The 27,613-nt window shown below is 33.2% G+C and overlaps 1 protein-coding gene across 1 annotated transcript; it reads right to left on the reverse strand.

Moving 5' to 3' along the window:
* Positions 1-5,620: 5,620 nt before the first annotated feature.
* On the reverse strand, positions 5,621-27,611 carry LOC146913047 (histone acetyltransferase HAC12-like). The gene is made up of 14 exons (XM_085716295.1): positions 27,448-27,611; positions 27,252-27,345; positions 26,936-27,158; positions 26,178-26,821; positions 25,654-25,926; positions 25,291-25,569; positions 25,023-25,151; positions 24,739-24,939; positions 24,509-24,654; positions 24,112-24,415; positions 6,911-7,050; positions 6,762-6,819; positions 6,107-6,675; positions 5,621-5,971 (listed from the first exon to the last, which is right to left on the reverse strand). The coding sequence occupies exons 1-13, from the start codon at positions 27,609-27,611 to the stop codon at positions 6,457-6,459; spliced, it is 2,874 nt and encodes a 957-aa protein (XP_085572421.1). The 3' UTR covers positions 5,621-5,971; positions 6,107-6,456.
* Between the last annotated feature and the right edge of the window lie 2 nt (positions 27,612-27,613).

A 27,613-nucleotide genomic window follows, 5' to 3' on the forward strand; every position in this document is an offset into this window, starting at 1 on the left:
GTTGTAAAAAAACCATTGAATTGAAAAGCCCCCTTCGTTAGGCCTCTTATAAAGCCCCATATTTTTTTTGGATTTACTTTTTCCACCCGATCTACTTCTCACGTGCCTTATAATTTTTACAAAAATGCCTATGGGATTTCGAATTATAAAATCCGAACACATCCAAACTGTGTTCGGATTTTTTAATCAGAAATATGCTTATGTATAATCAGAAATCAGAATCTCTCCCATTTCAGCAATTTTGAATTTGCTTTTAAAAACAAACAAAAAACAAAGTAAAAAAAGGATAAAAACCTGTCAAATAAAATCATAAAAATATAAAAATACCACAAAAAAATTCTAAAAATCAAATAAAACTAATGCAATTTTTTTTTCGGATTTTGAGAAAATGAAAAACTAAAAAAAAATTAAACATGGGTCTTAATGATGGAATTTTGGATTATGAGGGGCGGAATCCCGTAAGAAGTCTCTTTTAAGGAAGTCTTGATCCTTGGTTTTTTTTTTTCGTCTGATTTTTGGGGAAACTTCGGAGCAATATGATCAAGTAGGCAGAAATTCAGATTTTTGACTAAGAACAACTAACAATGACCTTAAGGAGAATGATGAGAGTTAGGAAGATTAATATGGTCCTTAAACTGGTTATTCATGTTACAAGCAGACTCATAATTTTTGCTGATATGGTTCAAATTATATAATTTGACCTGTTTTTCCCCTGAAAAATGGTGTTTAGGGGGTGTTTGGATTCTATAATTCGAAAAAAGGAAGGAAGACGCCCTATTTTTTAGGTGTTCGGATTCTAAAATCCGAATTGGTGAACAACTCATTTTTTCACCCCATAATTAAGGAAAAAAATTAGTTCGGATTCTAAAATCCGAAAATCACATGAGCATTTTCGTAATAAAAATAGGGTGCGTGAGAAATGGGTAGGGTGGGAAAAGTAATAGCCTATTTTTTTTTTTTGTCTTCTTTTGGGTGAATTTGTACTAGGCTTCAAACCCACTTTTGTTGTTTTATTGATGGGCTCTATTGAAGTCCAACTCAAATTTTCAACCTTTTCTAAAAATTAATATTATTTTGAAAATAAATAATGTTTTGCTGGAAAAAAAATATTATTTTTAGAATTTTCTTTGAAACAAAATAATATTTATTTTTTAAGAAAATTAATATTTTTTGTTGAGAGAAAAAAAATCCACAGGTTTTTTTTAGATAGATACGGAGCTAGAGAGAATGAGAGAAAGGGAGTTCATTTAAAGAAAAATCCCACAAGATGTATCAGAAAAACTTAACAAACCAACCAACAGAGTCACATCACACATGTTTTTTTTAGATAGATACAGAGGTAGAGAGAATGGGAGAAAGGGAGATCATTTAATGAAAAATCCCTCAACACAAGATGTATCAGAAAAACTTAACAAACCAACCAATAGAGTCACATAACAAATAACAACATTAGTAAACAAAATAGAGAAACTAGAAAACGATCGTTAAGCAAGAAATAGGATTATGCCTCCAAACATGATAATCAAAATTGAACATAACATGAATTCTCTCATTTCTTATCAAAATAAAAATAAAAATAGACCAAGGAGTTTTATGATGATGGAGCATCATATGATATTTTAGCCTATGGTTTTAGTAGTTTTCTTTGCATTTGAAGGCAAATAAGAGGTAATTTAGAGGAATTGTCGATGGTTTGAGCAACCAATTGTATTGTTTTCATTCGAGTCGTTGTAATTCACTTTTATCCTAATTCATGCAACTTCATAGGTGTTTTGAGTCTTTTTAGTGAGAAATAATGTAAATCGGCAATACAAGACATAAAGTGAAGGATAACAGATATGAAGATTGAAGACCAATGGTTCTTAGAAGATTGTAGAAGACAATACAAGATGAAGAAAATTCATTCCAAGTTCCAAGGCATTTCAAAAAGGAAGAACGATCGAAAAAGGAGCGAAAAACTGCAAAATTCGCACTGGAGCTACTGCCCCATGCGCCCCTGCGCATGAATATTATTTTTCCCACCCTATTACCTTCTTAAGCGCTCTATTTTTTTTTTTTTTACAAAAATACTCATGGGGTTTTGGATTATATAATCCTAAATATGTTTATACATAAGCAGGTATCAAAATTTCTTCCATTTTAACAGTTGCAAATTTTGCTTTTAAAAACAACAAAAACAAAGTAAAAAATGATAAAAACATGTCAATCAATGTCCATTTGATATGAAAAACAAAAAATATTTCATTGAATATATTCATGGCTATCAACGTTCATTTAATATGCATTTATGATAATTGGCATATCAATGACCTTGAATAATGAAGGAGTTCTACACTTCACACCATTCAGAAAGTTGGTGAAAGGATGAAAAAAGAATGCAGCGATAGTTAAATACCGCTGGGGCCAGCGGTGATTAATTGCTGTCAGTTTTTCCAACCGCAGTTAACTACCATTAGGGGTAATTTCTTCATTTCCATGTATTTTTAGGAAGTTTTGTATGTCAAAAAAGCAACTTTCTTCTCATACAATACAAATGAACTTTGCATATGTTAAAATCCTTTATTAATTTGGTTGATAATCACTGTGAAAGTAATCAGAGTTGACAATCCTTCATCCATTTTCTCATAGCCAATCAAGAAAAAAGGGTAGGTTTTATTATGATACCTATCTAAGGGTCTTCGCAACAAGTTCTCTTAGAACACTTGTTAATGATTCAAAAATTGAAATCAAAGTTAACAATCCTTCATCCACTTTCTCATAGCCAATCAAGAAAAAATGTTGATCCATATCTAAAGGATTTTCTAACAAGTGCTCTTGGGACACTTGTTAAGGATTAAAATAAGAAAACAATTAATAACTTTCATGTAGAAAAAAATTGTCTTTTGATGTTTCAATGTGTTGAATGCATAAATCACAAGATAAACTTTCTATTTTAAACTTCATATTAGGACACTTGTTAGCATTTCTCTCTTATCTAAAGCTTTTTTTGTGGTGGCCGAATGTGAACCCTAACCTTACATATATTATGCATTGTCCCTATCAACTGAGATAAGCTCACAAGAACCCCTATCTAAAGCTATGTTCCATTAAATAACTGACTGAAAGATAGCTTCCGATAAGGGGAATTTTTGAGTTTTGTAAGGGCTCTGAGACACGGGGGAGAGCAATCTTCCTTCCCTGTATCCACAAAATAAAGAGTCCACCCCTCCTCACTTTCTTAACCAGAAACTTCATTTGACGGAGGATAGAAAATAGTCCATATTTTGACTAAAAACATAAACTCAAGCTAACAGTTTTCCTAATAGTATTGTTTAAAAAATCCAATAAAAAGTATTCTTAAAGGCTAACTTGTCAAAGTAATAAATGTACGATTTTCTATACAAAAATAAATTTCTTAATTTCTTAATTAAACAATGTCATAAGATCATTTTGTTATAGTTTTTCCAAAAATTATGAACTTTTACAAATACATAACTATTATGAAAAAACAAACTCAAAATACATAAATTAGTTTATTGAAGTAAAAATAAATAAAATCAAACTTTTAAATATTAGTTGTTAGTGGGTTAAGCATAAGTTGGTGGACCTAGTAAACCTTACGGAAGCTAAAAAAGAATGAGATATGATATTTGAACAATTATTTTGGGAAACTTTTTTTGAACAAATTTTGAACAACTCTCTCATTCATTCATACATACATACAAATGTATTGTTTTTGACCAATACAAAGAGAGAAGAAGGAAAAAGTTGTTCAAAAAATTGTCACAATTGTACAAATATCACTACTTTAAAAAAAATATCATAGTAATATTAATTATAATGGAAAATCTTATATTCTCTTATGGAGGTTTGAGCCTCGGAAAGCTATAAAAAGTTAAATTTTTTTTGCTTTACTAATGAATTATTCATTGTAGAGGAGTTGCCAATACTTATCGCGGTTGCAATAAGTTTTTTTTTTTTTAATACAAAAGAACTAAAACAAAAGTGGATTACATACTTTTTTTAAATCATTAATACATGTTTAAATAAAACAAAACTGTCACCACCAAAAAAAATAAAACAAAACTGTTGATCATACTTTATAGAAGTGCATTTTTTTTAAGGAAAGATGCTTATAGCATTTCATTAATAATAATAGTTTCAATACAATGTGGGATAACATAATAAATAGTGGGACTAGTTAAAGATGTGGCTTCTCTTGCTAAGGTATGAGCCGCCGCATTCGTTTGTCTCCGGAAAAACTCGACCCTTGAGTTTGTGAATGAAGAGGAGAATAGATTTTGACACGCACCAAATAATAGTTCAAAATTCTATGACATCCACCGTGCGGGAATGGAAAGCATCTCTCGTTATTTTAGAATCAAGCTCGAAGTCTATATTGTCAAAACGCATATCTTGCAACCATTGAATAACATGATAGACACCTAAAGCTTCACAAATAGCAACTGGATATATTTGACAAAACATCAGCACTTTAGCTAAAACAAATATGACGGACTCGTCACGAATACAAATTCCAATACCGGTACGCTGAAATCTCTCTGAAAAGGCATATCATATCAACATTTAATAAGATGTTTTTCACTTTAGATCTGAATGATTAAATTTTGTACAAAAATTATGATCATAAAGAAATGGATATAAAAAAGCTACTCCCTCCGTTCCTTTTTAAGTGTCGTTTTAGAATTTTAACACAAAAATAGCGAAGTGTATTTTTGCATATTTTTTTTCCTATTATACCCTCATTTTAATCCACTAATAGTTTCCTATTTTTTTGCACACACATTATCTTTTCAATAAATTTAATATGTAACAAACAATTGTTAGTTACTACTCTCTTTCTCCAACAAATTCCTATTTTTTGCGCGCTTTATCTTTCTCTCATAATAAACAATTTTCAATTTTCTAAATATTGTGCATATCTCTTCAATTATTTTAAGACTATATCAAATTTATTCCAACTTCACAATAATCAAAAGCTAAGAAAAAATTAACTTTCCTCCAATGAATCTTCAACTCTTTCTTCCTTTTGAGCATTCATGGAGTCTTTTATTTTTTTTTTCTCTCAGATCTGTTCTTTTACTTTGCACTTAAATTTTTTAACAAGTACTAATCATCTTATTTATAGAATTTTAACCCTTCATGGAACCATTATCATAGATAAAATTTAGTTTAAATTTGAAGATAACAAGTAACAAATTTTGTTTTGAAACAAAATAAACACTTAAAATATATAGCATTAATCAGTTTTATTGAAAAATATAAGAGTAATTGACAAAGGGTATAATTGACAAATCATACCTTTAAAATACCAAAATGACAGTTAAATAGGAACGAAAAATTTACCCTAAAAAGACACTTAAAAAGGAACGAAGGGAATACAATGTAAAGAATAAACACAAGAATAATGAAACTATGGCAACACATAGAATTTTTACCATTGATTTGTTCTTTGTGTTTTCTCCAAACATGAATGAAATGCTATCAATGTGGCACTTCAAACATTTAAATTGATATACACATTCACAACAATACAAAATTGATTTTCTAATTTCAAGTCTCTAAAAATGAGACTTGAATTGAATAGTTGGAGCTTAGGCTCTCAACCATTGAATATATATTCACAACAACACAAAATTGAATCTCTTATTTTAAGAGGCTGAATAATAAGACTATTCCTAACCTATGTATGTCACATAATCAAATTTATATAAACAAAAGGAAAGATGAAAATCACACTTATGTCGAACTGTTTACGCTTAAGCTTCAACGAAATTTAATATACTTCATCAAAGCTAATAAAATTTGTTAAGTGATCGCTGCACGTTGACTGCTTATAATCACTTATTGTGCACTCTATATATTCACAAAGATTCATTGACCAATGACTGCTCCGTCGCTTTCCAAAACTTCAGCTCTACGACAAGATTCAGAATGCATTGATCTCAGTTCTACATGCTTCTTCAAATCACTGCAAAATCGACATCAATATAAAAGTATAAGTATTCATAGATTAGTAAATTTATGCATAGTTTAGTAAAAGAATAAGTCAGAAAGTAGAATATCAAAATTCTCTAGGCAGTGTAGAATTCTAATTGTAACACACCTACAACGCGGTATTCTACATTCCGAGTCTCTGCAATTCCTGGAGTGCGTAGCTAGTATAAACCATATCTTTTTACAATGTTGGCAGCCCCCATTCATTCGAATTTTGCACTTACTGGCATGAGAGAACAACTTATTGATCTGTGAACAGTTTGAATGAGCGTATTGAGATGCATGCTTCAAAATGTTCATCAGTTTCACCATTTGTGTGTAAGTCAGTAAGTATGATCAACAATCTAGTCTAGAATAAATTAGTACTGAAAACAATAAATCAACAAAATTAAATTCATACCATTTCCTTATTTGACTCCTAATTCCGAGATTGACATACTGGTGTTGAACACTTTTGAGTCAATTGGTGTTCATTTTGAAACTGAAACAGAGACTTCTGGCACGGAGGAGTAGATGGTAGAGGTTCATCATGGAGGAATACTTGGCACAGTGGAGTGTGTCAAACTGAAACTGAGACTTCTGGCAGAATATCAAAAAGTTGTCCCTATTTTCAAACAATCCACTCTCAAGGACGATATCATTATGTTTAGTGTCGGAGGGGAAATCATCAACAGCAGCCTGAAAATGGCACATAATTCAATGTTTTGCATGAAATTACCTAATGATGAGAAAATTATATGAAAAAATCAGGTTTAGGTGGTTACCTGACAAAGTGTATGCACCTCGCCGTTCTTTGAAGTGTGTTTGTCAGAACTATGGCAACTGAAATATGTGAAATGGAAGTCAATGAAAAAAATCCTTTTTTATTTCATTCAATGCTAAACATTTCAAATATGTATTCAAGTTATCATACCTTTCACAATCCTGAAATTTCTCGCATTCAGTGAAAAACCATCGCTTCCCAGACACAATCACTTTACGGCAGTGCATGCATGAAGATCGCAAATGAGCTACGAGGAAGTTTTCTCTTGTAGGCAATATATTTTGGCCAACCTAATCAAAATTATGAAAATAACTTACATTGGCCTATAAAAAAGGATGTAGAAGAACACTACAAAGTAAAAGAGAAGATATACATACTTTTTGCATCACCAGAATGTCTTTGGAAGACTTGGCCCGCCCCAAGTCCTTTACTATTCTATTTGACACTTGTTTTAACAACGTTTGATAGTCTCCTATACTCTCTTTTAATAAATCTTACAAGTTCATAAGACAGATCAAGCAGAGTCTGATGGCCACCTCAGAAGATTTAGAGAATGAGTCAGGGTCTGATAAGGATGATGCTGAGGATGAATCAAATGTGGTTGTGGGGTTAGTATCTACAGTGGCTTCAGATGTTAAACCTGAACCAGACTCTGAAGATGAAAATGAGGTATACTCTAAAATTCCCAGAAAAGAACTTATTGAATCACTTAAAGAGCTCCTCACACACTTTGAACACAAAACCAATGAGTTGAAAGATTTAAAAGATAAATATGTTGATTTAATGAAACAACAAGAAAAGACTTTATTGGATATGAAAGCATCTGAGGAAGGGCTTAGAGGTTTTGACTTCATTTGTAAAACTTATGAAGACAAACTCAAGTTTCTTTGTCAGAAGCTTCAAGAAAAGTGTGAAGGAAAACCCTTAAGTAAACAAGATATTGCTCTTGAAGATATCATTTTATCAGGCATTGACAGAAGCATAATAGGTTCTATGATTTACAACATATACAAGAACAATGGTAAAGGGATTGAATTCTCAAAAGGTAAACCTAATTAAATCAATCTTAAATCATGTTGTGAATTCGTTAAGGAAGGGTTGAAACCTTATTGTGCCTGAAGGTGTTGAGTCTGAGATTGAAAATTTTCCTGGCCTTGTCCTGAATCACATTCAAATCCCGACCAAACAGTTTTTCTTCATCCCTTATGTCTTTCCAATTGATGTCTTTCCAACTTTTTGCATCTAAGAAGGACTTGAGCGCATTGTTTTCATCATCTGACCATCGCTTACCAATATTGTCTCTAATTTTCGGATCTTGTCTTTCCTTTTTAAAAAGTTTCCTTGCCTTGTCCCGTATTGCTTTTAAATCCCGACCAAACAATTTTTCTTCATCCCTGGTGTCTTTCCAATTGATGTCTTCCCAACTTTTTGTATCTAAGACGGACTTGAGCACATAAGGAGAAAGTAAGACTGACCAGTGGCGTAGCTTATCATTCTTCGGAGTCTTTTGTTCTTTGGGATGGCAATATAGTATATAATCATCACCTTTTTTTGGAGCACAGGCCCATATGTAGCAAGTTGAGAAACCCCTTTCCTTACAAAAGTCAAGATATCCAATCTGATGATAAATAAGAAAGAAAAAAAAACCATAAGCAGAAAGAATGGAAGGATTAAGTATTCATTTTATTAGTTCTATTGGCATAGAAATAGATTTTAAAAGAAAAATACCAATATCTCATGGTAAACGAAGGTACGTAGGGCTTCTCCACTCTTTGTCCTTCTTTTAGGCCTAAAATACTTGACGTAATCAAGATATGATATGTATACACATCGAACTGCCGCATTCGGAGCCAAACTCCTGAACATACATTCCAAAAATGCAAACATCTACTCCTTCAATTTTCTGAAACAGAAGAATAACCTGAAACCAAGAGAACTTCTATTAAATCTTATGAATAATACAGACATATTGGAGACATTTGGTTCAGAAGAAGCAATTGGTGGTATATTTATTTATTCATTGATAAACCACTCAATGGTACCTTTTGCACCATACATGTTACTTCCATTCATTTTCATGGACAATCTCTATTGATTCTATTTCATCCCTGCGTGGTACCTTTTGCACCACATGGAGTTGGTATTGGGCAAGAAATAAATTCATTTTTACTTTTGAGAAAAATAGTTAGACAAATTTTAATTGATCAAATGTTAAGAGAAAAAGTTCACTAATCAATATTAATTATAAAAAAAACTCTCTTTCATATATATGACAATTAGCACAAGACAATAACAAAGAATCAAGCGATCTAACAAAACAAAGAAACATTTTGAGACATAATTACATAATGTACGGTCCACAACTTATCATATTATATTAATGGTTCCATCCACAATAATTAAAAAGATTTGTCATGTTGAGGAAATTTTTTTTTTTTAACAAACCAAAATGAATTATATTAACAAAACCACAACAATCCCTTCAACACAAGGCATGCCAAAGAGACTACTAAAAATACAAGCAGTCTAATGAGAAATAACAAAACTGTGCTAACCGATACCCAAACACATTAGGGGGTTTGACCACCACATTTGGGTACCCAAAAAAAAGTAACCTGCTTAGCTTTCGGCCACCACAAAGAATAATATTTTACAAACACTATTATACCATTATTATCATCCACCCACTCACTGAACATTGTTAAAAAGATAAATCCTACAAATTCATAGAAAAAAACAGACACCTTAAATTAAAAGATTTAAGCTAACTAAAAAATAATAGTAAATATGGAACAGGTGATACCTGCATCCACTATTTTTACCTTCATTGAAAGAAGCACAAGCGCAGAATCTCCTCATACTTAATCAAAGAAATTACACTCGTCGAAGAAAATACTTGATATGATAGCCAATGAGTCGACCTTTGTTGCATCGGTTGTAGATCTAGTAGAGGAAAAACAATAAAAAATTAAATAGGAGAAAAATCCCAACAATAAAAGATGCAATTAGTCATCTATAGAATCATATGACTTGTGTTTCGCCATATATGAATATATTGTTTGAGTACAATGAATCAAAAATTGATGTATCCCTACCTAATTTATCATCATAATAAATTCAATCATTAACTATATGTGTACGCTGTTCAAAAAAATAAGTATACATATGTGCGTGCGAACAGATCTTAAATATCTAGTGATAATTGGATAGATAAAATAAAAGATCACTTTACCAGATCTCTGCAAATGCAAGATAATAAGAGAGGAGACGAAGGAAGAGATGAAATTTGGAGAAACGGCGCCGCTGGCCCTTTGTAATTGTGAAACTGATTGCAAAGTCAACATTTATAAGGGTTTTATAGTGGAAGGCTTGGTTTTAGGTTAAAATTTGGCTTTACCTAAATTCATAATTATATAAAGATAAAAGTAAAATTATTTTTTTATTCAAAATTATATTTTATTCATTACGCCAAAGTGAACTTCACAGTGCGATTAATCATGGGTTAATTTTTTAAAGTGACCATGTAATATGGGCAGGTCTTTGAATTTTCATTCCATAAACACGTGTGTTATGAGCTTTAAATAAGTTGTTTGCCCAAACATTCCCTTAATCCATAAAATGTTTGAAAAGACTTGCATGTTTATAAGCTATTTTCATTTTTCACGGGTTATTAGAGATGGCTTATGAAAATAACTTATGAATTATATGAAAATAATTTAAATTTATTTAAAAAAAATAATCAATTTAGTTTGTAAACTATGTACAGATTTAGGTCTGTTTGGATTGAGCTTATGCAAAACAACTTATGCAAATAAATAAGTTTTTATTTATTATCACTACTAGAAAAAGCAAAATTAGAGAGGGAAATTAGTGACGGAAAAAATAAAATCCCTCATAAATTTCTTGGTCGCAAAATTTAGTGACGGAATTTGAGAGGGATTTCATGTTTTCCCTCACTAAATTTCCCTCACTAATTTTTGTTTTTTTAGTAGTCCATAAGCTTGTTAAGGTAGTTTATGAAAAAATAACTTATGAAGATACAAATTTTATTAGTAAGAACTTATGAATTAATATAAAAGCTTATTTATTTGCATAAGCTATTTTTCATAAGCTTAAAATAAGCTCAATCCAAACGGGGAATCTCTAAACTTTCTTTGTAGGGACTAAAAACAAAATTTTGAAAATTTATAAGAGGCGAAAGCATATCTGACCCAAAAATAAATAATTCTTAAATTATATGAAATCTATCAATTTAGTCTATACTATTAAGATTTTAATTTAGAGATTAGATTGACAAAATTTTATATTTTAAAAAAAATTTCTTATAGCTTAAATACTGGGAATACTATATTTCTAACACTCTCTTTACGACTCATTCTTTAATTGAGTGAAACTAATGTGGATCATACCACTTTATATGGAACCCATTTTCAAAATATGAAACACATGAATTTCAACAAATAAAAGAGTAAATGTTGAAGAGAGTGTTCATGTAACACCCTAAACCCTTAAAGCGATTAATCACACAAATAATACAATAATACGAAGGATGTAGAAGCTACTTCTTCTATAAGTCCAAACATGCATGATTAATTTTTTTCAAAATATCACGGCGGAAAATAATATCACAATATCTCAACAACAGATAATAAAATCCTCCAAAGTAGTCATGTCACATAGTCATACTACATAACCAAATAAAATCTCATCTCAACATACTGAGTGATAAAAATCTCAACAAGTCATAAAACATAATCAGACAGACACCCTAATCAGAGCCGACCCACTAAGACTCCGAAATAAAAGACTAGGTAGCTCCAAAGTTAGCCTCCAGAAACTCACCTAGCAAAGCAAAACTACTCATGCACACCATCTACCCATCCATACGAATAGGCAGGCGGTCAATCAAACGACCACTCGGGGTTAGATTACAATCAACAATTAAAGTATAATCAAACATAAGCATTCAAGGATTTCATGCATAGCACAAATACATACTCAACAGTCTTAGAATACTAACTCCACATGAATATTATCTTCAAATTCAATTCAAATCATGTTATCATACTTCTATCATAGCACATCAAGCATATTCCATTCATCAACAAAGTAGATCACTTAATAACATCAAATCAATACAAGGATTTATCACCTCATTCATTATTTAGCTTAATATTTAAACTACACAACTTCGTCATTTAGAAATTATAATCATACATGCAACTTCACTCATCTCACATAAAGCATATACTTCACATAACACACGCAATTCATCTAATTTACATCAATCATATGGATCATATAAACTCTTGCCTAATTAACTCAACAGATAAAATTCATCATTTCAAAGTATACGCAAGGAAATCATCATCATCTGTTGAGGCAAAATCCCTAATTAATTTTAAAGATAATTAACTTTAAATGATTAAGTGTAACGGCCACACTAAACGTTTCTAGAAAGTTTAGCATGTGCATTATCTTTAGTACTGGATACATTAAAATTTACAACAATAAATCTGCGAATGAATAACTATATACAACAATACGCGTTCGTACAACTATTACTACAATATTACTCATCCAAAGCATATTAAAACACTCTTGAATCCATAAGAACATCCTGCAGTGGGTACGAACGAGTCCTTGCTGATTATCCATTCAGCCACAAGCTTGCTACATCCTGCTAAACCAACCCGCTGATCTGAAACAAATAAGGATTGGGATGAGACATAATGTCTCAGTTAGTCCTACCTAATCCTAGGCTATAGGTAACCTCGGGGGGAAACCTAGGGTTACCACGTGTCTACAATACAACCTGTCGGTTGATTATGCGTGTGTGGAATATACTTACCTAGACGGTCGTGCATACTAGATCCGTCATAGGTTCTTGGTGTCATACGCTATAAGTCTTGCATTCTACATGTCATTACATGTCATGATGGTCAAGGGAACCTAAGACCGCTACGTCTACGATAAACGTATCAAGACCTAATCATAAGCTATTCATGACATGATCCTAGACTGGACGATCGGAGAGGTACTAAGATCGTCGACAGTGTTCTTTATAGTCTTGTTATATTGCATAAGCTTGCACATATTCTTGTCATAACATAACTTATCATAATCTTAATGCATGGTTTATTCGTATTAAGTTAGAGGTTAGCGTTGAACAAACATAGTTATCTTGGTTCATTTTACGGAGTGTATCAGGTGGAGTAACCTCGAATACGATCCCTTACTTGACCGATGAAAACTAAGTTAAGGTACATCGGACTACCTCAATGACATGTGGGCCTACCTTGCAGAGCGTATTCCGTTCCCCTGGTGAGAACCTCTCGTATCCCCCTTGACGTGGATAACGGAAAGACACGACACCTACATCTTACTTATAATCTTGTTTATACATGAAAACTTTTACTTAACTTACATGAATGATCACCACGAGTTCGTAATCTACTCGTTTAACGGTGAGTCATCGCTTGCTTACACTTATTCATACATAGCCTACATGTCTAGGTTACGTACTAACATGATGTTTCTCGACTATCTAAGTCGAGGCTCTACATGTTCCCCATACTTAGAATTCATATGCTAACCCAACGTAATACATGCTATATTACTCTCGTGTACCGTGTGTTGCCGATCAATGGTTAATGTTTGCTTACTTCTTATTTCCTTTTTAGAAACTTCAATAAAAATGTACACTAGGCACTTGACATTGCGGGGTTCATAGTTTAGGAAAAGATTGCAAACACTAACAACATTTCTTGGCAACTCATGGCACAAAGGGGTACTAATATCTCTAATTCATAAACTAGCATGATCATGATTCTCACATGGACACACACACAAACCCAAGGTCGGAAAACTATCTAAAGAACTCACCTTAAAATCACTTCCAGCAACTTAAAGATAGCTTAACCAACATCTCTGCCGATCTTTAACAACTTGTGCTTCTGCCTCAACCATCTCTTTATCATCAAAAGCTCGTGAACTTAACCATGGCTTAATCACAAATCCCACATGAGGCTCCAAAATTCAAACTCATCTCCAGCCTTCAATACTGGACCAAAATTCATGAAACCAGTACCAAAACGTCACAAATTTCGTTAGCTAACCATAGCAACAACAACCACTTAATTCAGAGTTACATGGAGATAGTTCTTATTATTTTAGTGAAGCCATGTCTCAAAACCCGTAACAAATTCCAGCATTCGTAATCAAACTTTGAACACGATTTCCGAATTCGTTTCTATTCCGAATCATATGAAACTTATATCCGAATTGAAGGAATTAATCGTAGATACCAACAATCCCACAATTACACCAGTCTGGGCAACACAGAGACAATAATCACTCGTTTATTACATGTATTGTCATACAAATTCCTACTCATAAATCACAAGGTTCAAGCATAATCACTTTGAACCATAACAATCCATTTTGATCAGCAACTCATCTTACTTACATCAACAACAGACCATCAACAATGATTATCAACAACAATTTCTCATTTAGAGCATAAAACTATATTCAACATTCTCTAACCACATATCTTCTAAAAATGAAAGTACATTAAGAAAGCTCACCTTTAGACAACCTTTCAATCGGTGCCACAATCTTCAACCTTATAAAACCACAAGTTAAAGTCTCCAATATCAAGCACCCAACCCTTTTAGTTCGATGACTCAAGCTTCAGCTCATACCCTTTTCTTTAATAAGTGATTCTAAACACCAATTCAACCACAATCAATCAATACATCTTGCATGCAAACACTACTAAAGACCAGAAGCTTAAACTTCCCAAGGTTTGGTGGCTGCGGCTGAGAGGAAAAGTGAGGAGGGAAAGACTTTAATCTTTATGTGTTGATTAATTCACATAAGGAAGGCATTGACAATCTTGCATGTTGATTTTCTCAAGGTTTGGATGATGATTTAAGGATTAAGATTGGTGGGTGGAGGGAACACGTGAGGGAGAAGAGAGTGAGGGAGTATTTTTCTGTTCTTTGAGTGGAAGGAATGAATTAGAAATGAAGGAGAAAATTAGGAAAAAGGCTTAAATACTACTTAATGGACTTTGATTAATTTCTTGGTATTTTACTTGTGCTCTTGGGTGTTTCACTAAGACAAGAACAATGTTTAAATCACACCAAGATAAAAGAAATCAAAGGATATTGAATTCATGAACTAACTCTAAGTTCAGAAAGTTAGTTCAGAATGTTGCTCAGTAAGTTGATCAGTGAGTTGATTAGAATGTTCAAACAAGAGGTCAGAAGGTTGTTCATAAACAAACCTAGATAAATCAAAAACTTTTCTAATAGATGCAAGTCATACGTGACATGAGTAAATATCCAATAAAGTACATCTGAATGGATCAATCAAAGCAATAAAAGTATTTACAAGACTAATGTCAAAAAGGATCTTCAAGGTTCATTCAAGACTATGAACACTTGAAGTACTAGGAATATTCCAAAGAGGATATTATCCTAGATGCTACATTCACTGCACTTCAGTTATGTTTTTACTATTAGGATTGATTACATCAAAAGCAAGTCTTATAAATCATCCTAAGTAAGAACAAAAGGAACATTCTGATGGTCAGAATGTTCATTCCTGCACATGCTTCATACTATGAACAGTGTAGAGTGTGGAAGGTTAAAAAACAAAGCAAAAAGGGGATCTTGTCCTAATCAATCAGAGATGGACACGTTTCTTGTTGGTATTGTTCAGTATCAAGAAAATCTCCTAGAAGCATGGACCTGAAGCTGCAGATCCACTACTCTCTCTCTCTCTCCTGCACATTGTTCAAAGCAGATTTGGATAACTTTATCAGTCAACATTCTGATGTTTCTGCAAAAGAGATAACACATGAATATTGCTCAGAAAACAATAAGGCACACATTGAGCAAACCCATAAATTCATCATACACTCTTAAATGATGAATCCAGATGAAGAACATGATGAACATCAACATTCTGATGAAGAAAACAACAACATTCTAATGGTCAGAATGTTCACCTAGATTTGCAAGTAAAAGTTAGTGGGCCCAGGACACGTGGCAAAAGACCATTGGTCACCCTCCAACGGCTACAAGAGCTCAAGAACTCTATAAATAGAGATCAAAGCTTCAACATTACTTGCAACTTTGGAAAGCATACATGAAAACAACATAAGAGTGTTTTGAAGCTTTAGCAAAAATTGATCATCACAAAGATTCCAAGAAGTCTTTAAAAGTGTAAATCAATTCTCTCTTATTCGAAAAGATAAACTTCTCTCTTGTTTCTTCTTTTGTATGAGTTCAATCATTCAAACTCATAAACAAATTGTAGTCTCATCTAGCTTTAGGGGTAATAAAGTGTTAGTTTGAGCAAAAAGGTGTAAAATTCTAAGTGGGTAACTTAGCAAGAAAAGTGTAAGCATGTTGAGGCTTAGAGAATACAGGTGATGTGATTGTTCAGGTGAACAAGGTTGTAAGGTGTAGGATTTGAGAGGTTATCTCAAGCACCATAGTGGAAACTCTCATAAGATTGTGAGGAGTGGACTATCCCACATTGGATGAACCACTATAACTCTTTGTGTTCTTTCTCTTCCTTTTACTCTTTTAATTTCAGTATACACGATACACACATAACACAGTTACTTGATCAAAATAGTTTCTGCATAAATCTGTGCAAGAACATCAGAACGTTCTGAAGCTGTTTCATTAACTTAACATTTCCAAGTAAAACACTTGAGAACTAATTTTAGTTGCAAGTTAATTTTTTTAAAAGGTAACAATTCAAACCCTCCCCTTCCTTATGACTATTTTATTTACTTCATCATCATCATCAAAGGAGGCACCAAATTAATACTTCATTACTATCACCCAAAGCAACTATCATAAAGTAAAATTACCAATTGTACAAGCATCACCAAAGATAACAAACATCATCATGTGCACATCTCTACACAATTCACATTATTCATCGATCACAAAAATCACCAAATTCATATAATTCACCAATCACAATTCATATAATTCACCAATGCACATAATCACCAAATCACATTGTTAAGTATGACATAATTTCACCAAATATCAAATGCATGCAATGTTCTAGACTCTTCTCTAGATGCATATGGTACCATTAGGATTTCGGAGATAATTTTACACTATTGAATCCACTATGCAATCCCCTCCGACTACGTATTAACATAACTTCATCCAGTTATGTTCCCACCAAGACTCGATATGACAATGAATGCATGGACATGTAAGCAAAGACCCGACAATGTGATATATTACAACATTATATTATATAACCCCTCCATCGTATAATATGAAGGTGAGAAAAACACAAGAAGGGAGGTTGAATTGTGTTTTGAAAAATTCTTCGTTTCTCCTAAACTGAACACACTGGTCAGAAGCTAAGTGAGACAGCTTCTGAAGTGATAATCAATATCTAAATGCAACGGATAAAAATAAAGAGAGAAGAAGAAAGACACAAAGCAATTATACAGGTTCCTTCCACAAACCGGAATTAGTCTTGTCCCCCTTGCACTTCCAAGGAGAGTTCACTAAAAAGTAATATCTGATTACAATTGCTCAAGCACACAGCAAGAGACTTCCTTTGCTCAAGCACACTTTGCAAGAGTCTTCCTATGCTCAAGAACACAATCAAGAGACTTCTATGCTCAAGCACAACTGCAAGAGACTTCTAAACAAACAAGATTACAAAGAAAAATGTTTGAAGTTGAACACTTGATATACAATCAGAGGTGCTCACAATACAAATCAGATAAGACTCTAAGACTTAAGAATTTCTATAATAAGACTTTGAGAAACAGAAATTCTAAGTGAATGCAGAACAATTTCAGTAGAGGTTTGGCACTTGTAAGAATATTGAGAGTCTTTCGTTCAGCATTACCAAATCTCTAAGTCTTCACTCCTTTATATAGAGGTGTGAAAGAGACGCGCTGTGAAATTGCCAGCACATCAAAAGAGTCGTTGTTGAAGTTTGATCAATCACCAATGATCTTTTGCCTGATTTAGTTGTTGTCCTATGAAGAACCAATTTGAAATCCATTCCCATTGTTAAGGAACATCTTTGCAGGCATAGCTGTTATTCTGGAGCTGTTTTCTTGTCTTGTAGCGTGGACACAAAACAGAGTAGTGGAGAAGGCGGTTGAACAGTTCGTACAAAGTACAATGTCAACGCTCTTTGAAGATAAGCTTCCAATGCCTTCAAATCTTCACCAAAATGATCGTTGTAACGTTCCACTAGTCTTCTGCATTTCTTTCGAATCCAATGGACAGCTTTTGAAGTGTTAATTCTTGAATCTTCAGCTTGTGGTGATTATCAGCTTTTGATGAGCTTCAGCTTCTGATGAAGTTGCTTCTGAACTACTTGCTTCTGATGAACTTCAGCTTCTGATGACTTTCAGCTTCTGATGAATTTCAGCTTCTGATGACGTCATCATTCTTCAGGAGCACTTTTGGTCTTCAGGAGCACTTCTCTTCAGATGCTTTAAAGCTTCCTGTCCTTGATTCCTTAGCTCTCATTTGTTCTTCAGAACCTTTAAGTGATGTAAATTTTTAACTATGATCCTGTACACTTGAACAAATATTACCTAGTCCAATTGTCAATTTTTAATACCTTGTTATCATCAAAACTCTCAAAGGTTTATTGTTAAACACATTTTGTTCCAACATAATATTCCCACCAAGAACCCACCATTGCATCATCAAATATTTACATCCATACATTTCAACAAGTCATATTCACAAGAGTCATAAATATATTCCACATCAACATTCATTCACCATAAGTAAAACACAACCGTCTCATAAATCACAATTTCACATCAAAGGCGTCATATAGCCAAATCATGATAAACAACATATCAAACACCTAATAACCATTTCTTCATTCTTATTCTATCATATCATCATGAATACAAAGTCAATTACAAGTCATTCAACTATAAAACACCATTTTTACAAAGTTTGTCTATTTTCTTAACTTTCAATATTTTCTAAGTAATTCAACAAATTAAGGTAAACATGTTCAAACACCTCAAAAAAGCATATACACTACTCACATATGATCACAATAGCATATGCATATACACATCATAGGTCAATTCTAATTAATTCCAAAATTCACCGAAGTTCGTCTGACTTTATCATTTTTCAAAAGAATTCAATTTTTCAAAGCAAAACCAAGTTAAAGCTCATGAATGTCATTCAAATCTATTTTATAAATCATGGTTACATTAAACATCCTTAACCCTATCCTTTTCCCTTAAGAAAAATGAATTTCGGAAAATTATGTGTTCTTGAGCATTTTTCAAAAAGTTTGATTTGATTCACAAAACCAAGTTCAATTCAATCCATTTAATGAAAGATCAGATTACCAATTCTCTATAAATGCAAGATAACAGGTATACCTAGGGAGATAAAATTTCAGAGAAACGGCGCCGCAAGCTTTTTTGCAATTGTCAAAGTGACCGCATCTCAACACATTTATAAGGGTTTTATCTGAGGAAGGGTTTGTGTTAGGTTTAGAGTTGTCAAAAAAAACCTCAAATTGATAATCCCACTTCATTAAGACTACTATAAAGCCCCGTACTTTGACTATTACTTTTCCCAACATATGTGTTTCTCACGCGCCCTATTTTTTTCTAAAAATACCCCTCGGATATTAAAATTCAAAATGTGTTTTACCTTTGTTTTGGGGTGGGATGGGGGGTGGGAAAAATGAGTTTTTCAAAAATTCGGATTCTATAATCTGAAAACCTCAAAAAAAAAATTGGGTGTGTTCCTTTCTTTTTTCTTAACCTCCTTGTAACATGGATAACCACTTATAAAATCCGAAATCACATGGGTAAATTTGTAAAAAAAAAAAAAAAAAAGGCGCGCGAGAAGGTAATAGGGTGGGAAAAGTAATAGTCCCATATTTCTTGGTTTCCTCTTAAGTAAATTTGTGATAGCCCGCAACTTTAATCTTTTTGTTTTATTAATGGGCCCTATTGAGGACCAACTTTTGGTCCAACTCAGTTTTCCAACCTTTTGTAAAACCAAATATTATATTTTTAAAAAATAAATATTGTTTTTTAGAAGAAAAGTATTTCTTTTAGAATTTTTTTTAAGAAAATAAATTTGTTTGGAGCAAAATAATATATTTTTTTAGTGAGAATATGCATTTTTTTGTCGAGAAAAAAATGTCCACTACATTTTTTTTAGGGATGAGGGGATATATATATATATATTAAACACTTATAGCTTAGATTGATTGGATAAAGTTTGTTCTACTAAGGAACTTGGTGGCTTGGGGGTTAGAAAGCTTAGGGAGTTTAATGTGGTGTTGGAGGTTGTATGTTCATCAAGGTGGGTTGTGGTTTAAAGTCGTGTCTAAATATGGGGTTGAGGAGGGTGTTGTTAGGAGACGAGGGATACATATGTTAGTTTCGTGGAAGGATTTGTGTGTTATCAATGAGGAAGTGGAAGGTGGTGAGGAGAGTTGGTTTAAGGAAAGGGTGGAGCGCTTAGTTGACAATGGGGAGATCACATCCTTTTGGTGTGATCCTTGGTTTGATGATAGGTGCTTGTGGGCTAGATTTAGGCGGTAGTTTGATTTAAGTGTTAATAGTAGTGTTACTATATCTGAGATGCAATGGCAAGGTGGGGGGGTTGATGGGCAAGGGTGGCCATGGTGGAGAAAGAGTTTGTTTGTTTGCTTGGGAAGGAAGAGAAGTTGCACTAGTACTGTATTTGTCTTCTAGATAACATTGTTTTGCAGGATAATGCAGTGGATACATGGGTTTGGTATCATAATACATATGAGGGGTATACTGTAAAAGGTGCTTATCATATCATTACACATACCCAACAACCTCATCATGATATTCATGTAGACATAATCTGGAACAAAGATGTGCCTCTGAAAGTTTCATTATTTGCTTGGAGAATTTTTAATAAAAGGATTTCAGCAAAGAATAATTTAGTTTGTCGTGGAGTGTTGCCTGCAGGATCGTTGGTATGTTCTGGAGGTTGTGGTAAGGAGGAATCTATTAATCACCTTTTTCTTGGCTGTGATTTTTTTGGTAGTATTGGCATTGTGTTTTTAGATGGTTGGGAATCTCAAACGTTTCAGCCCTTTGATATAGGAGAGCACGGCTTGCAATTCGACGATTTTCATGAGTTCAGGAAGGAGATCAAGTTTTGTATTAAAGTGATTTGGTTGGCGGGTATATGCTGTATTTGGATGGAGCGTAATGCTCGTATTTTTAGCAATAAAGAATTATCATTAGACAAATTACTAGATCATATTAAGATTTATTCTTGGTGGTGGTTGAAGTCGCACATTCCTAACTTTTGTTACGACCTCAATTCATAGTGGTCTAATCCTCTGGTTTGTATGGGTTATACTCCCATATAATGTTTTCTTTTCTTTTCTTTTCTGGCTTTGTTTTTAGCCGGATTGTAATTATATACTCTTTCGCTTCTTTTTAGGCACACCTTGTGCTTTAAATGTAGTTTTTTAATCTGTTTTGTTAAAAAAAAAAATAAACAGTTATATCTATTTTAATTTGGCAAATTTTATGGTACACCTAAAAATTTGAGTGTACCGGTACACCAAATTGTTAAATTAATAATTACATGAGTTGTTTTTTTTGAAGAAAAAGAATTATTTTTATTATTGACAATCATAATAATTAAATCTTATTTACCAAAAGTGTCCACGAAATAAAATTTATTTTTTTTGAATTTTTACTACTCATTACAAAGAATAATTCATTATTTTTTATGAGAAAATGTTAATAATTTAATATGATTCTTATAAACATTGAAATGTTATTTTCTAAAATATAAATATTGACAAATAGCTATTTATTTCATAAAGATGATAGTTAATTCATAAATTTATGAAGTAAGCGTACCGGTACACCTCAATTTGTGAGGTGTACCGTAGAAGTTCCCTTTTAATTTAATCGCTTTAGTTTTCAAAAAAATCTTGTTTTCAGCGAGGTCCGAAAATAAAAGGGTAAAATTGTAAATTTTCATATTGGTCTATGCTCACTAATGGAGCCGTATCGTAGGAAACCTTCGAATAGACCTATGGTTCAGTATATCAAAATTTCTACTATCAAAAATGATGGTAGAATAGGACTTGAATGTGACAAACGAAATTTTTTTACTGATGGTTTTGAGTGCACAATTGCACTGAGTAATTTTAAATAAAATTCTCTGCAAATTTTTAGAGGTTGACTAGGCTTAGTGGTCTGGTAAACGATGTATTTTCAGAATTTCCAATAAAAAAATATTACGAATGCATTTTTGAAAGATATCAAACATATTTTTAAATAATATTTGTGACTTGGAAAAATATTTTTAGAAACTTTTATTAAAGAGTATGTACTAGTGTGATTAAATAAACTTTAACAAATTTTATATACTTCATCAAAGTTAATAAATATACTACTTTGTCTTGTATACATGATTAAATTACAAGTAAATTTACAAGTTTTAATAAGCTTAGCCAGTTAAATGTACAATTTTCTATGATTGCTTACCTCTAAATCAAGGAAAATATAACCTAGGACATGGATTCAAAATATTAACCTCACAAATGCTAGCTTTCGTAAATTCTTAACATTCCTAAGAGCCATATTTATTTAAAAGAAGAACCATTTTTATAGTTATTGGTGGTTGTGTTCATCTTAATAATAAAAGATAAAAGAAGCTATAAACAGGACACGTAAAATTTTTAACGTGGAAAACTTCTCTCAATGTGAGAGAATAAAAACCACGGGACCTAGTCCAGCGAAAAATTCCACTATATATAAATAATGTGTACAAAGATTCATTGAATTATGTTGCTTCCCACTACTGCAACTCTACGTTGAGATATAATTTTGCTTGATATATATATTGCTATCAATTCAGCTTGATTCTTCAGATACCTGTAAAATTTGACATAAACAGAAATGATTAAAATTTGGGAAATGTTAACTTGTGCCCTTAAGGCACAAGTTTAGAAGTCAAATGTAGAAACTTATTTTTGAAAATTATGCATTCAATGTCTTGGAAAGTTAAAAACTTATTTTTTCAATATAACACACATGTTTTAATTCTTTTTTTAGATTATTAACTTGTGCCCTTAGGGCACAAGTTAACATGACCCTTAAAATTTATGCTTGGTATAGCCCAAAAATTGACTTTATGTCACGAATTAAAAAAGTACATACATCCAACGTGGTACAAGACAGCTCCAAGAAGCTCGAGTAGTGCACCGGCTGGCATGAGTGAACGTCTTTTTAATTTGAAGACAGTTTGGATAACAGCATCTTTGAGGTTTAGGCAAGCGACGTTGAGACACATGCTGCAAAACCTCCAGCAATTCTGGGATTCCAGTAACCCCAAAAATATTAGCCGCGTCTGCGTGTTTACTGCAATCGAATATAAGTCAGCAAGTAAGCATGCTGTGACAAGGAAAGACGGAATATAAAATTTATTAAAGCGAAATTTTGAACAATCCGTAACAAACAAGTAATGAAAACAATAAATCCCGAGAACTAACCAATTTCTGATTTAACTCGTCTTGATTCAACTTGTGTTGACGGCAATCAGCATTTCTCTCCTTATATTCTGGACAACAATTATCACATCCTTTTCAAACTGTCGGCAGAATAGTATTCTTTAGATGGTAGAGGATCATCATTGAGGAATACTTGGCGTGGCGGAGTGTGTCAAACTGAAAATGATTCTTCTGGCAGAAGCTCAGAAAGTTACTTCTATTTTCAAATAATGCATTCTCAAGGATGATATCATTCTCTTTAGTGTTGAAGGGGATATCATCGACAGAGACCTGCAAGTGTGCTACAATGTAGTTTTTCTTCATAGGCAATAGTCTTTGGCCGAGCTGATTGAAAAAGAAAAGGAAGAAAGGTCAAATTACACGGACATATAATGTAACATATTCACTTGAATATAAAAGCATATATATCTCATTGGATAAATAGCATATCAGTTTGGAATTAAAAACTAAACACTTCACAGCCTTATGAATGCAAAATTGTTAACATCTTAAATCATGAACTTGATTTAACCTTTGCTTCTACTGTTTAACAATCTTTGCTTCTAATAGCAAGATTTGGCTCTACTGCATTGGTCCAATCAAGTCAAGTATGCATTTTTTAAAATCACTCATTCGGGGAATTGATTTATGTTTTGTTTTTAAAATTTTAGAGTTAAATTTTTTTTGGACCGTAAAATCGAGAGTCGCTGATGTCCTGAATGCGTTAATACAGTAGGGAATCCAATTTACTAATAACCAATTCAAACTTATAATATAGAAGATTGACATACCTTTTCCATCACCAGAATGTCTTTTGCTTTTCCTTTGGGAGGACTGACGTATCCCATGGCCTTTAAAGATCTACTTTTCAGTGCTTTCTTCAATGCATTTCCATAGTCGCCTCCACACTCTTTTTCAATGATCACGGCTTGATCCATAGCAGCAGCAGACCAGCAGTCTCCATCAAAGTACGGAAGACGAGCTGTTGTTACCTTGGAGTGCCGTGTTTCAGTAGAAACAAAGAAATGATCATACATGTTGGTTAAACCAACAACTACATTTTCTTTAGTGGCCTTTGTTAGCATTGAAAGATACCTGCATAAACAAATAATATAAATACTCAATGGATACACATGCTCATGAAAATTCAATGGATACATAGCGAGGGAAAAAAGGAGGGGGACTGACCACTTCCGTAGCTTATCATCCTTCGGCGTCTTCTGAGTTTTCGGATGGCAATTTAGAATGTAATCATCCCCTTTTTTCTTAGGAGCACATGCATGAATGTAGCAAGTTGCAAAACCTCGTTTCTTACAGAAGTCAAGGTACCCGATCTGATGATAGAAAAAATAAAGCGTAAATACATAGACCGATATCTCATGGAAAACAATTAGCAACAATTCTTAAAATCAAATTACCAATATCTCATGGTAAACAACTGTGCGAAGAGCTTCTCCGCTTGTAGTCTGTCTTCGAGGTGTAAAATGATTGACAGAATCGAGGTATGAAATATATACACATCGTTGATTGGGATCACTACATTCCGAGCCATACTCCTGGACATACATTGCAAATATGCATACATCTGCTCCTTCAATCTTCTGAAATAGAAGAATGACCTGAAACCACAGGAAATTCTGTTATTTAATCTGAAATAGAATAGACACAGAGAAAGCTAATCCGTTAATCACTTTAGACTTACTCTTGATCTATAAGAGAATTCAGCAGGGTAATTCTCCTCTGGAATGATGTCCCGAAACTGCTTCTTCACTGTCAGTTGTTTGTCAACAGATATCACTTCTCTAACAGTGAGACTTTCCGCAACTTTAACCTACAGTTTTGGAGTCATGCGTGACAAATCAGACAATAGTATTAAGAAATAAAGATTTACTGAGATGCTAAAGCTGAAATAATAATATATTTCCGTACAGTATTCAACCATTTTAAATGTATAGTTTGCTTAATCTTACCTCGTCAAGATTTTCGTTCCCTTGAATTTTCTGCCTTTCTTCTCTCTCTTGCATTAGGCGCTCAAAAAGTCTTTTCTCTATATGGTCACTAAGAACGGTTTTCGGCAGGTCCTTAGCGCCAAAAGCAGTCCAAATATCTTTTAAGGGGATTTGCATTCCATTTTTAATCTCGTTTATGCGGCATAAAGGACATGTATACTCAGAATTGCAGTCCAAATCTTTGTTATAGAGTGCACATATTTGATGCTGCCATCCTTTGCAAGTATTGCATTGAACCCACTAGAAGAAACAACAGTTATAAAGAGTTAGTTTGAATTTCTCTATATCAAACTGAATTATATATTAAAGGGTAATAAAACTTACAGGTTCATTAATTATTTCATCATTTTTCATTTTTTCAAGAAGTGTCTTTGAAACAGATGTCCCGTTGAATGTGATGCACTTGTCTTTAGACATCTTATGGCAATCAGAGCAAAAGCAACACTCTGGATCAAATTCTTCTCCTTTTTTACCGAAATAGTTAGCATTTCGATTGATGCATTTGCCACAATGTGAACAACAGATTGGTACGGGTGAAAAGGGAAGTTCATTCTTTGCACATAGTTGGCATGTGTCGTTGTCGCCCGCAATTGTACTCTGTGTTAAAAAAAGTGTCAACTTCAGGTTAAAGCTATAATATCATCATTGGACTTTATGGAAAGAGCCAGCACTGGTGTTAATCTACTCATTAGACATAGAGCAACCACATAAATGAGAATAATACATCTTCATCCAATGTTTTAATTATGACGAAATTCTAGCCCGTGCTTGGCACGGGTGTCCATACTAGTCTATCCTCATTAGGCTTATACAATGTAATTGAAAACACAGGAAGGTGGTGTACTAACCTGAACAGATTGCTTTTTCAGACTTGTAATATGTTCGGTTATTTGATCATGTATGAACATATCAATCAAGGAAACAGCATCATTCACTTGATCGGCATCTGTCCTCTCCTGGTTGAATCCAATTCTGTCTTCTTTTTGCTCTACATCAGTAGGAATTGGAACCTGGCTTATGACGGCATCATTTACTTGATCGGTATCAATCTTCTTGATTATCAGTTCATTTACTTGATCGGCATCTGTCCCCTCCTTGTTGAATCCAATTCTGTCTTCTTTTTTCTCTACATCAATAGGAATTGGAACTTGGCTTATGACGGCATGAATATAGTCATTCGCTCCAATGTCAATTTCCATTGGATTATGATTGGTTTTGTCTGTCATGCCATGTCTTTCAAGATCATCTGCCCCTTTGTCATCATCATCATCATCATCATCAATAATAATAACATCCTTATGTTGAATAGAGACATCACAAGCAGACTCTATTTTCCGTCTTTTGTTGTTGATATCATGAGCAAGATTATCCTGAATATCTAACTTCTGTGATTGACATTCATTGAAGAAATCATTGAAGTCTATACAAGACCAGATATCAGGAAAATCGTTGGAAAATTCTTCAGGTTTTGGCATTGTCATATCAATCTCCACTGCAAAATTAAAACAGGAAACACAAAGTCATAATATAGTGGCAAAGACGAAATCAATATTCCACAAATAATGATTGAAACTTGAAAAGAAATCAGAATCTAATTTTAACGTACAATTATGTGCATGTTGTTGAGGAACATAGCTTCCACCACCAGAAACAGTTACGTTATAAAGCACATCCGTATCAGAAAATGTGGGGATTGATTCGGGCAAAGGAGGCAGCTCATGAGATAGTCCCGCTTCCGGCATGCCATAATAAGCATTGGCAAAAGAGATTGCATCATCCAGTCGAGCTGCCACACGTTTATTCAATGTCTCCAGGTTCATATATGCTTCCTGCCAAATATGCAGAAAAACAATTGAGCTTAATTAACAACATACAATAGCTTCCTGCCAAATATATTAATGTCTGAAATGTTATTAACAAACCTTTGAATCAGCAGACACAAATAGCTTCCATTCCAGAACAGTTGCAATTTTCTCATTATTAATTGCATTAACTGCAAACTGGATCAATTTTGAACTGAAAGGAAATAAAACTATTTGTTAGTAAAGTCTCAACTAAATCAGAGTAAACGTTCAAATTAAATGCAACCACTTTTAATGTGAAACTAAAATCACTTGCATTTCATTTCTCATCCAATTGCGGCTGTGTATCACTTGAAGACGATCACGCCAGTTTGTGGAGAACCCTCTTTGTTTTATTAGATATCGATTGCTTAATTCATCAAATGCTCTCTTCCGTTGGATATACGAGAAATGTGGTTGAAAATCTGTTGGTATTTGCATCT

This window comes from Medicago sativa, chromosome 6, assembly GCF_051527215.1.
Source record: "Medicago sativa cultivar Bolivia chromosome 6, Bolivia_mono, whole genome shotgun sequence".
Classification (NCBI taxonomy): Eukaryota; Viridiplantae; Streptophyta; class Magnoliopsida; order Fabales; family Fabaceae; genus Medicago; species Medicago sativa.

Coding starts and splice junctions, on each gene's coding strand:
- LOC146913047 (XM_085716295.1), bottom strand. CDS start 27,611: ATGCAAATACCAACAGATTTTCAACCACATTTCTCGTATATCCAACGG. Junction 27,159..27,251: donor TTGTGTCTGCTGATTCAAAG/GTTTGTTAATAA, acceptor CATATTTGGCAG/GAAGCATATATGAACCTGGA. Junction 25,570..25,653: donor ATGAAATAATTAATGAACCT/GTAAGTTTTATT, acceptor TGTTTCTTCTAG/TGGGTTCAATGCAATACTTG.